At 45.2% G+C, this 18,360-nt stretch overlaps 1 protein-coding gene across 1 annotated transcript in view; it reads right to left on the bottom strand.

Moving 5' to 3' along the window:
- Positions 1 to 12,534: 12,534 nt before the first annotated feature.
- Positions 12,535 to 18,360, bottom strand: part of LOC311119424 (histone-lysine N-methyltransferase 2B-like) — a 68,597-nt gene continuing 62,771 nt past the window's right edge. Inside the window, exons 31-37 of the mRNA XM_084157741.1 lie at positions 16,433 to 16,566; positions 16,168 to 16,299; positions 14,382 to 14,634; positions 14,020 to 14,133; positions 13,741 to 13,824; positions 13,484 to 13,613; positions 12,535 to 13,078 (exon numbers count right to left, since the gene is read on the bottom strand). Of these exons, the coding sequence (XP_084013867.1) occupies positions 12,803 to 13,078; positions 13,484 to 13,613; positions 13,741 to 13,824; positions 14,020 to 14,133; positions 14,382 to 14,634; positions 16,168 to 16,299; positions 16,433 to 16,566 (1,123 nt within the window). The 3' untranslated portion in view covers positions 12,535 to 12,802. The remainder of the gene's footprint in view (positions 13,079 to 13,483; positions 13,614 to 13,740; positions 13,825 to 14,019; positions 14,134 to 14,381; positions 14,635 to 16,167; positions 16,300 to 16,432; positions 16,567 to 18,360) is intronic.

Raw genomic sequence — 18,360 nt, 5'->3', positions numbered from 1 at the left:
TCCTTAATGGGTGCATGCTTATTAGTAAATAGAATAAGCAATTTCATAAATGTGTCAAGTGCAGCATCTTGTTACTCCTCATTACATACCACAGTCCAACAAATATTATTTACATCAACAACATAGGAATCACAAACAAAACTTATTGTATGACCTCTTATACACTATATTAGGCCCATCCTTTCGAGCTTTGGTTTTCCTAGATATGGCTGGTATATTGTGATCACTTGTCACGGATTCAGCCGAGGCTGCTCCTCCTCCTTGCTCGGGCAGGCTTCGGCGTTCGTCGTCCCCGGAGTACTAGCTACTGCCGATCGATGTTTCTGTGTTTGTCTTGTTTGGTCTTTATTGTTTACACCTGTTTCCCATGATGTTAGATTGTATTCCCTATATTACCCCCTGTCTCTCATTGGTTATTTTGTGCGTGATTGTTCTTTGTCATTTCGGCAGTTGCTTTGTGTTACGGGTCTTTGTGTTTTCCTCGCTGTTTGGAGGTTTGTTGTTTTGTACGTTTTTACTGTGTTCAGTAAAGTACGTTGCCAGCCGCTCTGTGTCCTGCGTTTGACTTTGCTGACCGCATACACGTCGCGTGACAGAATCACACACCAAGACATGGAGTCAGCAGGAGCGGCGGTGCCAGCTGGATCAATGGAGGAGCGCGTAACACAACAAGCGGCCATGATCCAGGCTCTCGGCACCGCCATGGAAGGGGTGATGAACACCTTGGAGCGATGGGAAAGAGGAGGTTTGCCCACACCTCCTCCGACGATACCACCACCATCAGCTATACCCATCGCTTCACCTCCGGGGTCCAGTGGGATTCGGCTCTCGCTCCCGAGGGCTTATGATGGCACCGCGGCCGGGTGTCAGGGTTTCCTGCTCCAAGTGGAACTCTACCTGGCAACCGTCCACCCGGTGCCCTCGGGATACGAGAGCGTGTCCGCCCTCATCTCGTCTGTCCGGCAAGGCGCTGGAATGGGCCAACGCCGAGTGGAGGGGAATAGACACCGCTACAGTCAACTATGCGGAGTTCACCCGCCGCTTCAGGGCGGTGTTCGATCATCCCCCAGAGGGGAAGGCGGCGGGTGAGCGTCTGTTCCACCTCAGACAGGGGAAGAGGAGCGCGCAGGTGTTCGCACTGGACTTCCGGACTCTGGCTGCCAATGCGGGATGGAATGAGAGGGCCCTCATCGACCACTACAGGTGCAGCCTGAGGGAGGACGTGCGTCGGGAATTGGCCTGCAGGGACACCAACCTAAGCTTCGATCAGCTGGTGGACATGTCGATTCGCCTAGATACCCTGTTGGCTACCCGCGGACGTCCGGAGTCGGGCCGTCCATTCCATCCCCCAGCACTTCCGAGCCGAGCCCTATGGAGCTCGGGGGTGCTGGTGCTAGGGAGACTAGGAGAGAGACTAGGAGAGAGGCCGTCCCCTGCACCAACTGTGGCCGCAGAGGACATACTGCGGGTCGGTGCTGGGGAGGGTCTCCTAGGAATCGAGGCAGTAGGCAGCGCACTGATGAGTCATTCCAGGTGAGTAAGCACCCAACTCACCCAGAGCTCTCTGTTGTACATATGTGTATTAAAGTTGTGTTTCCCAAGGTTTCTCCTCACTCCCAGCATAAGGCGCTAGTAGATTCAGGCGCAGCTGGGAATTTTATCGATCGCCGGTTCACGTACAAGTTAGGGATTCCTATTGTACCAGTTGATGTGCCCTTCCCCATCCATGCCCTAGATAGCCGCCCTTTGGGGTCGGGATTGATTAGGGAGGTCACAGCGCCACTTAAGATGAAGACGCAGGAGGGCCATGAGGAGATTATACGGTTGTATTTGATTGACTCTCCTGCGTTTCCCGTGGTGTTGGGGCTTCCCTGGTTAACATCTCATGACCCCAACATTTCATGGCAACAGAGGGCTCTCAAGGGATGGTCTGATCAGTGTGTCGGGTGGTGTGTAGGTGTTTCCGTAGGGGCAACGACGGTGGAAAGTCCGAAACAAATTCCCACCATGCACATTCCTCCTGAGTATGCCGATTTGGCACTCGCCTTCTGTAAAAAGAGGGCGACTCAATTACCACCTCATCGACAGGGGGATTGTGCGATAGACCTCCAGGTAGGCGCTGCGCTTCCTCGTAGTCATGTGTATCCTCTGTCTCAGGAGGAGACGGCGGCTATGGAGATATACGTCACCGAATCTCTGAGACAGGGATACATACGATCGTCCACTTCCCCTGCGTCCTCAAGTTTCTTTTTTTGTGAAGAAGAAGGATGGGGGTTTACGCCCGTGTATTGATTACCGTGGTCTCAATCAGATTACAATCAAATACAGCTATCCTCTCCCTCTGATTGCTAGTATGACGGAGTCATTACACGGGGCGCGATTCTTCACAAAATTGGATCTCAGGAGCGCGTACAACCTGGTGCGCATTAGGGAGGGAGATGAGTGGAAGACAGCATTCAGTACCACCTCGGGTCACTATGAGTACCTCGTCATGCCATACGGTTTAATGAATGCTCCTTCAGTCTTCCAATCGTTTGTGGACGAGATTTTCCGGGATTTGCATGGACAGGGTGTAGTGGTGTATATTGATGACATTCTAATATACTCCGCTACACGAGCCGAGCATGTGTCCCTGGTGCGTCGGGTGCTTGGTAGACTGTTGGAGCATGACCTGTATGTGAAGGCGGAGAAATGTCTGTTCTTCCAGGAGTCCATCTCCTTCCTGGGACATCGGTTGTCCGCGTCAGGGGTGGAGATGGAGATTGACTGCGTTTCAGCCGTGCGTAATTGGCAGACTCCCACCACGGTGAAGGAGGTGCAGCGGTTTTGGGGTTTTGCCAATTACTACCGGAGGTTTATCCGGGGTTTTGGACAGGTAGCAGCTCCCATCACCTCCCTGCTAAAGGGGGGCCCGGTGCGTTTGCAGTGGTCGGCTGAGGCGGACAGGGCGTTTAGACATCTGAAGGACCTGTTCACCTCGGCTCCGGTGCTGGCACATCCGGATCCCTCTTTGGCGTTCCAAGTTGAGGTGGATGCGTCCGAGGCGGGGATCGGTGCTATACTGTCTCAGCGCTCGGGCACGCCTCCAAAACTCAGCCCCTGTGCTTTCTATTCTAAGAAGCTCAGTCCGGCGGAGCGCAATTATGACGTGGGGGACAGGGAGCTGCTAGCGGTGGTTCAAGCCCTGAAGGTGTGGAGGCATTGGCTTGAGGGGGCTCAACACCCTTTTCTCATTCTGACTGACCATCGTAACCTGGAGTACATCCGGGCAGCGAGGAGACTGAACCCTCGTCAGGCTAGGTGGGCCATGTTTCTTACCCGATTTGTATTTAAGCTCACTTATAGACCAGGGTCACAGAACGCTAAGGCAGACGCCCTGTCCCGACGATATGACACAGAGGAGAGGTCCATTGAGCCCACTCCCATACTTCCGGAGTCTTGTCTGGTGGCACCGGTCGTGTGGGAGGTCGATGCGGACATCGAGCGGGCGTTACGTGCCGACCCTACTCCCCCACAGTGTCCAGAGGGACGGAAGTACGTGCCGCTCGAGGTCCGTGATCGACTGATATATTGGGCTCACACGTCACCCTCCTCTGGTCATCCTGGTATTGGTCGGACAGTGCACTGCCTTAGTGGGAAGTACTGGTGGCCCACCTTAGCTAGGGACGTGAGGGTTTACGTTTCTTCCTGCTCGGTGTGCGCCCAGTGTAAGGCGCCTAGACACCTGCCCAGAGGGAAGTTACAACCCCTACCCGTTCCACAACGGCCGTGGTCTCAACTATCGGTGGATTTTGTCACGGACCTTCCCCCCTCCCAGGGGAACACCACGATCTTGGTCGTTGTGGATCGGTTTTCTAAGGCCTGCCGTCTCATTCCTATGCCAGGTCTCCCTACAGCCCTACAAACGGCCGACGCCCTGTTTACTCACGTCTTCCGGCACTACGGGGTGCCTGAGGATATAGTGTCTGATCGGGGTCCCCAGTTCACCTCTAGAGTCTGGAGGGCGTTTATGGAACGTCTGGGGGTCTCGATTAGCCTTACCTCGGGTTTTCAACCTGAGAGTAATGGGCAGGTGGAGAGAGTAAACCAGGATGTGGGTAGGTTTCTGAGGTCCTATTGCCAGGACCGGCAGGAGGAGTGATCGGGGTATATCCCCTGGGCAGAGATAGCCCAAAACTCACTCCGCCACTCCTCCAATAATCTTACGCCTTTTCAGTGTGTGCTGGGTTATCAGCCGGTCCTGGCACCCTGGCATCAGAGCCAGATCGAAGCCCCTGTGGTGGATGAGTGGTTTCGGCGCTCGGAGGAAACATGGAACGCTGCGCATGTCCATCTGCAGCAGGCTATCAGGCGGCAAAAGGCAAGCGCCGACCGCCACCGCAGTGAGGCTCCGGTGTATGCACCGGGAGATCGGGTCTGGCTCTCGACCCGAAACCTGCCCCTTCGCCTGCCCTGCCGGAAGCTGGGTTGGCGGTTTGTGGGGCCATTTAAAGTCCTGAGGAGATTGAACGAGGTATGTTATAGGTTACAACTGCCCATTAATTACCGCATTAACCCCTCGTTCCATGTGTCTCTCCTCAGGCCGGTGGTAGCTGGTCCACTCCAGGAGAATGAGATACGAGAGGCTCCTCTGTCCCCACTAGACATCGAGGGGGCTCCGGCGTACTCAGTCCGTTCCATCGTGGATTCGAGGCATCGGATGGGGGGTCTGAAGTATCTCGTGGAGTGGGAGGGGTACGGTCCGGAGGAACGGTGCTGGGTCCCTAGGAGGGACATCCTTGATCCCTCCCTGTTGAGGGATTTCCACCGGAGTCATCCGACTCGCCCTGCTCCGCGTCCTCCTGGCCGTCCCCGAGGCAGGGATCGGCGCACGGCTGGTGCCGCGCGTCAAGGGGGGGGGGGGGTTACTGTCACGGATTCAGCCGAGGCTGCTCCTCCTCCTTGCTCGGGCAGGCTTCGGCGTTCGTCGTCCCCGGAGTACTAGCTACTGCCGATCGATGTTTCGGTGTTTGTCTTGTTTGGTCTTCATTGTTTACACCTGTTTCCCATTATGTTGGATTGTATTCCCTATATTACCCCCTGTCTCTCATTTGTTATTTTGTGTGTGATTGTTCTTTGTCATTTCGGCAGTTGCTTTGTGTTACGGGTCTTTGTGTTTTCCTCCGTTTGGAGGTTTGTTGTTTTGTACGTTTTTACTGTGTTCAGTAAAGTACGTTGCCAGCCGCTCTGTGTCCTGCATTTGACTTCGCTGACCGCATACACGTCGCGTGACATCACTACATCCGGTGGATTTGGATACTGCTTTAAAGCAAATTTCTGCAGCATTAGTAAAGATGGGATCAATACATGTTGATGATTTCATTCCTGTGCTGTTTGTAACAACCCTGGTAGGCTGACTGATAACCTGAACCAGATTGCAGGCACTAGTTACAGTTTGAAGCTTTCTCTTGAGTGGGCAGCCTGATGAAAGTCAGTCAGTATTTAAATCACCCAGAACATATACAGTGGGGAGAACAAGTATTTGATACACTGCCGATTTTGCATGTTTTCCTACTTACAAAGCATGTAGAGGTCTGTAATTTGTATCATAGGTACACTTCAACTGTGAGAGATGGAATCTAAAACAAAAATCCAGAAAATCACATTGTATGATTTTTAAGTAATTAATTTGCATTTTATTGCATGACATAAGTATTTGATCACCTACCAACCAGTAAGAATTCCGGCTCTCACAGACCTGTTAGTTTTTCTTTAAGAAGCCCTCCTGTTCTCCACTCATTACCTGTATTAACTGCACCTGTTCGAACTTGTTACCTGTAAAAAAGACACCTGTCCCCACACTCAATCAAACAGACTCCAACCTCTCCACAATGGCCAAGACCAGAGAGCTGTGTAAGGACAACAGGCATAAAATTGTAGACCTGCACAAGGCTGGGATGGGCTACAGGACAATAGGCAAGCAGCTTGGTGAGAAGGCAACAACTGTTGGCGCAATTATTAGAAAATGGAAGAAGTTCAAGATGACGGTCAATCACCCTCGGTCTGGGGCTCCATGCAAGATCTCACCTCGTGGGGCATCAATGATCATGAGCAGTGGCGGCTCCTGAAAAAATTCTCAGGGGGGGCAATTTTTCTGATGATTTAGGTGACCTACACACATTTTTAAAAAGATATGTCCAGCAACAACATGAAGACAGGGGCAGCATATAAGTCAATACCAGAAGCATTTATTGACTGATCTCAAAAGTGTTGGCTTACAAAAGCAAAATAAGTTATCACAGTAAAAATAATCAAGGGTGTTCTTTCACATTCCTCAACACTGCATAAACAATATGTATGGCTTTGTAAAAATGAACAACCATATTCTGGCCAATTGTATAGATTTGTAAATATGAACAACCATATTCTGGCCAATTGTATATATTTGTAAAAATGAACATGAACAAATTTTTTATTTTTTTGAATGGCAGTACCTTTCAAACATGTCTGCTTGCAGTAAGGTAGCACTCACAAGGTGGCCAGAGAAAGAGAACCTTTCTTTGGTGTGATCCAGGATGGTGTTGCAGACCTCTTCAGACAGCCTCTGCTTCTCCTCTTCTCTCAAAGCTGTTCTGGGTCTTTTGGCTCCTGTTGCTTCTTGCAGCTGCTGTTGAGAGGAGTCCCTGAAGGCAAACAGACCAATGTGTTTGTTGGCTTTGTACAGTATTGTTGTCTATGTGATGCACAGGTATATGCAATGTATCCATGTATAGTACAAATACTTCAGTTCCACTTAAAATGGGCAGGGATGCATAAAGTCTTTAGTGTTTAAGTTAGCCTTTGTGTCTCACATAGCCTGGATGTTCAGCACAGTATACAGTGGTGCTCATAAGCTTATGATCCCATGCTAAAGTTGACTAAAAAGAGGAATAAAAAAGAAAAGAAAATTGGTGTCCTTAAAGGTTGGATTTTCCAACTTTTTTAATTAAGTCATTAAGATCAATTTCCAAAAGATGATTTTTTTATTTTTTTATTCCTCTTTTTAGTCAGCTTTAGAATGTGTTCATACACTTATGAGCACCACTGTACAGTACACATAGTATATAAAATAAGATAGATTACACCACTGGCCATATATAATGAGAATAATGTAATTTCAAACACAAATGCAGTCTCCTTTCATGCATACATTTTCAAATAAAGCTCTGCTTTGAGAAAGATCGAATGATATTGTTTAATCTTTATCTTACCTTATGGCCTGCACACTGCTTGCGAAGCTGTCGAGGGCACGTTTGATAAAGACAGCATCGATGTCCTTCTTCTGTAGCTTCTGGTACGGTGGGCTGGTCAAATGAACCCAATGAACCCGTCCGGATGGCTTCAAAACATTCTATGAGGTCGTCTCGATTCTCGTAGACAGTGTTCACGACTCTGCTGTTGCTAACCTCATTGTTGTGGCGGCGGACAGCTAGCCTGTATCCCTCATCCAGTTGAGTGGCAACATTCACTCTCCCCAAAGCAGACAATCTCAAACAGCTATCAATGTGGGTCTTTGACAGCTCATTTTTCTTAATCTTTTCTGAAAGATGGTGCATGTCGGTTACACCAGTCGCTGTCCAAGCGGTGCTGTCTGCCGTGCCGCCTTCAGGGTGAAAGAGTAGTTTCTTAGTTACGTTCATGGTTACGTTACGTATGACGAAAGCGCGTAAGTGCAAGCCCTCAGAAACCCATAGAGATTGTATTGAAAGCTCTGAAATTTGAAAAAAAAATGTTTTACATTAGAGGCTATGAGAGACTTCTGGGCGATTTTCAACCTGACTGAAATCGCCCCAAAACGGGCGGGGACATTTGAAGCACGACTTTAGCCTGATTGGACATTTAGTGGCTGGCAGATCAGACGTCTAGATTAGAACACTGAACTACTGTTGCCGTGATATAATTGATTAGAAAAAAAATCCCTTCCTTTTCCCGTTTGGCAGTGCGTCGCCCATATCGCCCTATTGAACACACCGCCCCTGATCATGAGGAAGGTGAGGGATCAGCCCAGAACTACACGGCAGGACCTGGTCAATGACCTGAAGAGAGCTGGGACCACAGTCTCAAAGAAAACCATTAGTAACACACTATGCCGTCGTGGATTAAAATCCTGCAGCGCACGCAAAGTCCCCCTGTTCAAGCCAGCGCATGTCCAGGCCCGTCTGAAGTTTGCCAATGACCATCTGGATGATCCAGAGGATGAATGGGAGAAGGTCATGTGGTCTGATGAGACAAAAATTGAGATTTTTGGTCTAAACTCCACTCGCCGTGTTTGGAGGAAGAAGAAGGATGAGTACAACCCCAAGAACACCATCCCAACCTTGAAGCATGGAGGTGGTAACCTCCTTCCCTCAGTAAGAGCATTGAAGATGGGTCGTGGCTGGGTCTTCCAGCATGACAACGACCCGAAACACACAGCCAGGGCAACTAAGGAGTGGCTCCGTAAGAAGCATCTCAAGGTTCTGGAGTGGCCTAGCCAGTCTCCAGACCTGAACCCAATAGAAAATCTTTGGAGGGAGCTGAAAGTCCGTATAGCCTAGCGACAGCCCCGAAACCTGAAGGATCTGGAGAAGGTCTGTATGGAGGAGTGGGCCAAAATCCCTGCTGCAGTGTGTGCAAACCTGGTCAAGACCTACAGGAAATGTATGATCTCTGTAATTGCAAACAAAGGTTTCTGTACCAAATATTAAGTTCTGCTTTTCTGATGTATCAAATACTTATGTCATGCAATAAAATGCAAATGAATTACTACAAAAATCATACAATGAGATTTTCAGGATTTTTGTTTTAGATTCCGTCTCTCACAGTTGAAGTGTACCTATAATAAAAATTACAGACCTCTACATGCTTTGTAAGTAGGAAAACCTGCAAAATCGGCAGTGTATCAAATACTTGTTCTCCCCACTGTATATTGCATTATTTTGTGGCTGGTTATGACACATACATAAGTGTCAAAACCTACATTTATTAAAAAAAGTTTTTTCCTGACAATAAATGTCCTTTCGTTTGAACGTTTTTTTCTTAAATACTTTGTTGCTGTTGTAATGAATTCTTTAGTCATGTTTTTTTCATCATATTTTAAGTCACTTGTAGAAAATACACTTTATGACACTGTCAAGAAGCACTATGACCATCAAACATATAAGCCAGATAGGCCTATCACGTACATGCCCTTATATCAGTCATAAGTCCAAAAGAGGGTGTCTTGTCCTGCTCCTGCATTCATCCCAGTCATCAGCAACAGAGCATTCGGGTGGGCGCATGTCTGACATCAATGTGTGCGCAATTACAATGATAATTTAATATGGTCAATCAAAATATATATATATTAACATACTGTTAACACGTAGGCTAGGGTGTAATGGAATGTTTTGCCTTTTGTAGGTGTCATAACCAGCCATAAAATAACTACCGTGGTTGTTTTTGTGGGTTTTTACATTCTTATGTAGGTTTCATAACAAGCCATAAAAACAGGTCTAAATATATGTCATGACAGTGTTATGACCATATTATAACAGGTTTTGACATGGTTATGACCCTGTCGTAACGTGTTACGATGCTGGGTGTCAAGTAGCGTTACCCTTTACTTTTACTCAAGTATGACGATTGGGTACTTTTCCCACCACTGCTTATGTCATGTTAATGATATGAGTGAGAGTGACTAACAAAATCAATGGGGGCCCAATGGAGGTCTGGGCCCCTGGACACGTGCCCGGTCGGTATTCGGCCATGATTACAAGTTTAGATAACTGACTAGACTTACCAATCTAAAAATTGTTAGCTGACACGGCTAATTAAGTGACTGTCAATGAAAAAACAAGAGAAAAACTGCTGATGCACAACCAAATTTTAAAGTACACTAAACTGTCAAAACAGCCACTGTCATTTAATCAATGCATGACTGACCACTGGTGAACCACTGTGTCTCCCAACCCCCGTCTCAGTCCCCAGTTTGTATGCTGCAATAGCTTGTATGTACCAGGGGGCTAGGGTCAGCCTGTTATCTGATGCACTGTGGGAGCTCAATCACGCTCCCACTAATTTCACCCTCACCCCCCACCTCGCTACCTAACACAATCACAAAGAGTACATCAAGACAACAGACAGTAGAGTTTAGTCATGTAAGACAGTCAAGTGAGTGTCTAAATATAACAATCATGAACATAATCATAATTTAAAGTTGTATTGAATCGAATCAAAAACAACAAATCCCTCACTAACATTTCTTCAAACCTTTCAAGATCTTTATTAAGCCAAGAACATCATGAATAAAATTAAAAGTGCGTAGAAAAAATGTAACAGGTTTAGAAATGTTGTATACAACTATGTACAGACAAAGTTCGCTTTATGCCATGGTAACGGAACCATGTTCAAAACGCAGTGAGAGATTAATTGTATTTTAAATCTATTTAAATAATCCTACAGAAATAACACACACTGCATTTATTCATTACCCTGGGGCAGAGACCCCTCCAAACCCCAACTAAAATCCGAAACATGTAGATTGTGTCCTTTGACGCATGCACAGCTAGCTCAGTGCCCTAAATTGGGTTGCACATTCGAGCCAGCACAGCACGAGTTGGAAACCAAGAGCAAGTTTCAATATCCATACTAGCATATCACTTAGAATGAAGCGATATATTGGCCATGCATTCTAATTGGTATGCTACAGTCAGTGCTTGACTTGGGCTGGAACAAACAGAAACTGAGTTCCAGCACCTCAAGCACTGGCTGAAGTAGTTATTCTAACAGAGCCCAAATATTATCTTCTCTTGTTTATGTCATGGTGAGCCACTGAGGTAGTCCACCCGCGAGAGACAGGGGAGAGGAGTAGTCACAGTCAGGTAAGTAGAGGGGGAAAACAAACAGAGAAGATAAAGGACGAATAACTGAACATAGGCTTCGACCAGGTATTGAACTGTAAGCTTCATGCCCCTGTTGAAAATTAGTGGGTGTTCAGTAGCGAATATAAAGAAGGTTAATATTTGACAACACATATTTATTTATTTTAATTAGCATTTTGATTATTCATTTATACCAATATACAACAAGACATATACAAATTGGGTTGTAAAATTATAGGGAGGGAGTAGAGTACTATCAAAGCAGTTTTTTTCCCTCACCCCAAACCATATTACTTTCCCCAATATTAAAGTCTGGAAGATCATGAACAAAACGGCACAAAAACAATAGTGAAAAGAAAGTATACCTGGCAGACTAAAAACATGTTTCATTATTTCTTTCTAGAGGGGTGCGTCACAATATATGTTTTCACAGATCTAAAGCATGACATTCTAATTTCAAGTACAGGGGAGAAATGAGTGGAGAACACGTTTAAATGTAGACTCAGCAATATGATGTAGATGCAGAAAGTAAACAGCATAGTGGGTCAATTTCCGCAACTACTAAGAGCACTTAAGAACGAGGTTCACTATTTTGGTGCCCTGGCTACCACGCTGTAACAGTATGAATCGAACTTGTGCACATGTGCAGACACTTTGTGAGATCGAAGTCTTGCATCTCGCTCATCTCAATACTTGCGGTGCTGTTCGTGGCAACGTCATTTCCCTGAGTCTACCTTTAATCATGTAGGGATTTCATTAAAACATAGGTGAAAGCAACCTTTAGGTTAGTTTTCATCAGCACCTTAATAAAAGTACAACTATCTGAACCTGTCCCATGCTCATAAGAGTCTCTGGCTATGTCCTAAATGTCACCCTATTCCCTATGGGCCCTGGTCAAAAGTAGTGCACTATGTAGGGAATTTGGGATGCAGCTGTTATAATGGTCTCCATAATATTGAAATGGACAATTAAAATATAGCTGCTCTAAAATGTATACTGGAGGTGACTTGGGTCAAAGTTAAAAAATACAACAGGCTTTTTTTCTTCTTCCAATGAACAGGTCAGTATTGCCTTTTATATACAGCAACGCTTGCGCTTATGACCATGGAAAATAAGGTGCTAAAATCGGTTGCCTCCACTTGAGTGTAGCCTTGTATTGTCATAGCTACAATAACATTGAATTCCTCTTTAAAACAGAGGAATTGACTGATGAGAAAACTGAAATGAAGTACAGAACCAACCACATCTCTGGTCTAAGTGATAAGCACCACAACTATGGAATATTTAGCTCCATTTTCAGCAGAGGCCATTGACGACTGAGTCAAGAACGTAGACAAACCAAGCGAGTTGACCATGAGATGGGGTAATGTCACCAGTGTCCTAAAACACTGAAGTCTGAATCAACTGTTTCCTTGCAGGCCTAGAATACATTTTTGTTTTGTCGCAAAACACTGATAAGCTCTTCATACCACAAACGTGTTCTATCATTTGCCACCCTTTTTGGTTTCTGCGACAGAGGAAGGAGAGGCTCAAGAAGCCCTCTAGGACAGGGTTTCCCAAACTCGGTCCTGGGGCCCCCCCTGTGTGCACGTTTTGGTTTTTGCCCTAGCACTACACAGCTGATTCAAATAACCAATTCATCACCAAGCTTTGATTATTTGAATCAGCTGTGTAGTGCTGGGGCAAAAAACAAAATGTGCACCAAGGACCCCAGGACCGAGTTTGGGAAACCCTGCTTTTGGATAGAACCCCAAAATGTCTTTAAATTAAAATGCGTCATATCAGTCAGTCTTTAAATTAAACTAACTACGGAGTAGGAGGCTCCAATTCATCAGTACTTATTGGCAACCCAACTCCTATGGCCATATCATTGCATTTCCCCTGGTCTCTCCATCTCCTTCTATGAATTCAAGTACTCCAAAGTGGTGTGTTTGGTTGGTCTTCTAGTTGAGGAAGCGGCGGCAGCGCCTGGCGGCACAGTTACAGTGCAGCTTGCTGCCGTCATCCTCGATGGGGAACTTGTAGTCATAGGTGAGCTCCTCGCCGCGGTAGATCTTACGCAGGGCGAAGATGACAATGTGCTTGTGGCTGTCCACGAGGATGACACGTGAATAGCAGTTGGGCTCGCACGAGTGGTTGATGAAACGGGCGGCGTTGCCGTGCATGGTGGCGTCAACCACATCAAAGTCATCAATGCGGAACATGTAACAGCCGATGCCCTGACGAGGAGATAAGAGGGTTTTAGAAGCCAAAGATAATATTTAATTAAAAACCCAAAGGGGAAATGTTTGCACCAGCTATAAAAACACCAATAAATATACTATAAATACACAAGACACACACTATAAGCCGCACATCATGAATACATGTAAAAAATCTAAGCGTGCAGATTAAACTGTATTATCGCAAATGGTAAAAATATATTTAGTTATTGAATGAAATTTGATGCATTGCTGTATTTTTTGTATTGTTTTATTTTCTGAAACAAGATGCATTGCTGTATTTTTTTGCATTGTATTTTCTGAAATTAGATGGATTGCTGTATTTTTTGCATTGCTGTATTTTCCTAAATGAGATGCATTGCTGATGAGACCTTGATCACTCCATTGATTTTGTTGACCAACCTTGCTGTCATAGTATTTCTCTTTCTTGTCTGTGAGAACAGCACGGATGACGTTGCCTGCGTACTCGATCACCATCTCCCCTGCCTCAATGTTCCTCTTGCAGAACAGACCACGTCCGTGAATTTCAGACCTAGGATAAGGAAAAGATCAAAGAAAGAGTGAAAGAGAAAAATAGTAAGTATGAAGTATTTTACCCTAAAAAACAAAGTAATCATAATAGTAATAATATGAATAGTATAATATTATCTCTTATTTACCTGTAAACCCCTACTGCTTCCTTGGAGGTCTTCTCCAGGTGTCTGAAGCGCATAGCCATGGGAAGCTCTGTGCTGGTGGCTCGTCTATTAGATAGGAACATGGAGAATACAGTAGGTTAGAACTTATTTCACTCAGAAAAAAACGAACAATAATAAAGATACACCATAAATAATAATATAATATGCCATTTAGCAGACGCTTTTATCCAAAGCGACTTACAGTCATGTGTGCATACATTTTTACGTATTAACTCAATGGTAATTGTGGAGTTGTCTAACCTAGTGGATTTCAGTGGGACATCGTCATCCTCCTCGTCACATGGCGTCGACATGATGTCAGGCAGCTGTCTGTGTTGAGATGCCAAGAAGTTGAACATGTCGAAGGTTGACTTCCTGTGAGGGAACAGAGGCAGAGAGGGAATTTGTTATAGCTGCAGTCATTTCATCTTCTAAATGCAGGAGATGTAGGATTCAGGCTACAACATTCAGATTCAATGACTTTACATTTTCTGACAGTAAGCTTAAAAATGAAAATAACCTCTACATTCAATTAAGGGATAAAATTATGGCGATCTTATGGCGAGATGACTCGGTCCTCAACATGCCTATTTTAACCACAGACATCAGTGCTTGGTTCTTACCGCGAGTAGACCTCGGCGCGGGCACAGCCGCTGGGGTTGATGGGCAGCTCGTCGTCGGGGGTGTCGTAGCGGTGGAAGCGAAAGCGATGTTGTTTACACCCGGCGGCGCCCTGCAGCTGCTCCAGTATGAAGATGACAGCGTCGTGGAGCAGGCCCAGAACCCGCGCCCCGCTCACTCCTCCAAGGGGCAAAGCCTTCAAATGGAACCCTGCTCGGGCCTCCAGGACGCCGTCAGTCACCGCTCGCCACGCCACTGAGGGAGGGAGAGGCAAGAAAGAAAAAAAAGGATATGAATAACAAAGTAAAAAAATTATACTACACTGGGTCAGTTTACTGGACTCAGATTAAGCCTAGTCTGGGACTTAAAAGCCAGTACCAACAGATCCTGCATAGAGAACACTTTTATATAGAAATAGGAATAGCTATACAGTGCCTTGCAAAAGTATTCATCCTCTTTGGCATTTTTCCTATTTTGTTGCACTACAACCTGTAATTTAAATTGATTTTTATTTGGATTTCATGTCATGTACATACACAAAATAGTCCAAATTGGTGAAGTGAAAATATTTTTATTTTTTTTCTAAGAATTCTACAAAATAAATAACGGAAAAGTGGTGTGTGCATATGTATTCACCCCCTTTCCTATGAAGCCCCTAAATAAGATCTGGTGCAACCAATTACCTTCAGACGTCTCATAATTAGTTAGATTGCACACAGGTGGACTTTATTTAAGTGTCACATGATCTGTCACATGATCTCAGTATATATACACCTGTTCTGAAAGGCCCCAGAGTCTGCAACACCACTAAGCAAGGGGCACCACCAAGCAAGCGGCCCCATGAAGACCAAGGAGCTCTCCAAGCAGGTCAGGGACAAAGTTGTGGAGAAGTACAGATCAGGGTTGAGTTATAAAAAAATATCAGAAACTTGGAACATCCCACGGAGCACCATTAAATCCATTATGAAAAAATTGAAAGAATATGGCACCACAACAAACCTGCCAAGAGAGGGCCGCCCACCAAAACTCACAGACCAGGCAAGGAGGGCATTAATCAGAGAGGCAACAAAGAGACCAAAGATAACCCTGAAGGAGCTGCAAAGCACCACAGCGGAGATTGGAGTATCTGTCCATAGGACCACTTTAAGCCGTACACTCCACAGAGCTGGGCTTTACGGAAGAGTTGGCAGAAAAAAGCCAGAGATTTGAGACTGGGACGGAGGTTCACCTTCCAGCAGGACAATGACCCTAAGCATACTGCTAAAGCAACACTCGAGCGGTTTAAGGGGAAACATTTAAATGTCTTGGAATGGCCTAGTCAAAGCCCAGACCTCAATCCAATTGAGAATCTGTGGTATGACTTAAAGATTGCTTTACACCAGCGGAACCCATCCAACTTTGAAGGAGCTGGAGCAGTTTTGCCTTGAAGAATGGGCAAAAATCCCAGTGGCTACATGTGCCAAGCTTATAGAGACATACCCCAAGAGACTTGCAGCTGTAATTGCTACAAAAGATGGCTCTACAAAGTATTGACTTTGGGGGGGTGAATAGTTATGCAAGCTCAAGTTCAGTTTTTTTGTCTTATTTGTTGTTTGTTTCACAAATAAAATTGTGCATCTTCAAAGTGGTAGGCATGCTGTGTAAATCAGATGATACAACCCCCCCCAAAATCCATTTTAATTCCAGGTTCTAAGGCAACAAAATAGGAAAGATGCCAAGGGGGTTGAATACTTCCGCAAGCCACTGTATCTACAACTACTGTTTCTGTAGTTAGGCTGAGATTCTTACCCTCTATGCTGTCTGCCTGTACATGGAAGCCATCATCGCTGGTGATCTCAAAGCGCAGGTGGGGCTGGTTCCTGTGGGCGAACCTTGTCTTGTCCTGTTTAGGTGGCGACATGTCGTCGTCTGAGCTAAAACCTGAGCGGTTTGAAGTGTGTTAAGAATAGGAAGGTTAAGTCAGAATTTTTTTAATCAGAAATTATAAATATCATTCATAACAACAGACTTCAAATATGGGTTTTGGTTGAATAAAAAAAAGAGGATTGCCCACCTGAGTAGGGACCCCAGTCAGAGAGATCTCCATGGCGCGCACTGACCCACACGTGGGTTTTCCCATGGATGTTGCTGCTACTCTGAGTGGTGCTGCTGCTGGGTGGACGATCCATCTGAGGTATGGGAGGTGGTCTATAGGACAGAACACAGACATGGTGTTATATTAATTAATTAAAACTAAGCTGTAATAGAGTTTAGATATTGCTGTGCTACTGAAAGCTTCTATGGAAAGGGGTGCTCATCTGGGTTAAGTCGTTCCAAAAAAGAAATGTGATGGTGGACTGACTGTATTAATAAAAGAGCACCTATGTACGCTTATGGGTCATGGTGGAGACAAAAAGATCAGCTAGGCTAATCCGTTCCCTCATTTTTTCATTTAGTTCCCTTAATATAAAAAGTAATTCCCTCAATTTTATTAAGACATTCCCTTAATTTATGAATTTGTTCGCTCAATCATGTAATTGTCCTCTGAATCGGCATTCTGTCGCACTCTGCACCCCTTTCCCAGAAATCCAGAAACTTGCTGCTGTGTGTGTGTTTGCATGTGTGCGTGCGTGACTAATTTAGTTGGTAGCTAGGCATCTTGCTCGCTATAGCTGTATAGCGACTTAGCCAACCAGGCACAGATAGAGCCAGAGCCGCTTTAAACCATCTACGTTCATAACTAAAACTGATAGCTATTTGCTTTGTTGCGATGACAGTACGTTCACCTGGATATTAGCCAATTGTCAAGCTAGGATAGGTAGCTAACGAACTCTGCCGGAGTATAGACAGACTATAGAACAGCTAATATCATAGAGCAGATCCAGACGGAATTCCTGCCTAGTGCAGGGATGAGAGCACATCATTGCACCTGTTAACACCGAAGCCTCTTGGAAATTATGCACAATAAATTCACATGACTTTCCCTTCTGCCTTTGATGATTCACATGCACAATTGTTAACAATCATAAACACATCCAAGCGCTTGGCTGGTGCCATGTTTTACTGGACGTATAGCCCTAACTATATGCATGAGGCCGGTAAAACACTGGGTCGCAGGGATGAGAGGCGCGCAAAATGGACAATGTTCATGTTGTCCAAGTGGCATGAATCTGAGTTTGCACAAAGTGTATTTGGTTTGCATCATTCAGTTATGACTGCTAGCGAGGCTCCTCATTTTTCAGGCTATTGAAATTACTTTGCCTAATTAAGGGGTTTTGCATGCTATTATTTGCCCTTATGATTCGTATGCATATGAAAACATTGAAACTGGAAATAAGCTGTTGAATGGTCAGCGATCATCACCATGTGAAGCATGTAATTAACTAAATAGAATTACATTTAGGCTGCAATTATGTTATCGGCCAAGTGGGAATGGGACTGTGGTAGGCCTACATAAGGTGAATGCCATTCTTATAAGCCTAGAGATAGGCTACACAAATCCTCAAGGAGTCAGGAGTAGCTTATCATTTGAACGATCATTTATAAAGTCAGCCATGGTTCTGAAAGGGGAGTAAAAAGTCAGTAAGAGTGAGGTTATCAACAACATATTCAAACAACAAAAAATCTTTGAAACAAGTATTTCGCTGCACTTGCTATTACATCTGCAAATCTGTGTACGCGACTAATACACTTTGATTTGATTTATTTCAAGCCCAGATTGAAGAAGAATTCAATGAACTCTGATCAATCCATGATAAGGACATCTGCTCGAATCTGCAGGGGAGAACCAAGGGAAAAAATTAATAAATTAAGGGAATGGATTAATAGAATTGAGGGAGCGGCTTTTTATATTCAGGGGGGAAATATTATATTGAGGGAATGGATTAGCCTGGGTGTTGTTCTTTTTCTTCACCATGACCACTAAGACCTATGCATCATACAATTATTTTTGGGATTTAAAATTAACCTTGCAGTGTGTATTTGTGGCATCCATCTTGCTAT

This window comes from Coregonus lavaretus, assembly GCF_964263955.1.
Source record: "Coregonus lavaretus genome assembly, chromosome: 3".
Taxonomy (NCBI): Eukaryota; Metazoa; Chordata; class Actinopteri; order Salmoniformes; family Salmonidae; genus Coregonus; species Coregonus lavaretus.
Note: the sequence above shows the minus strand (reverse complement) of the source record. Positions and strands in the feature narration are given on the sequence as shown.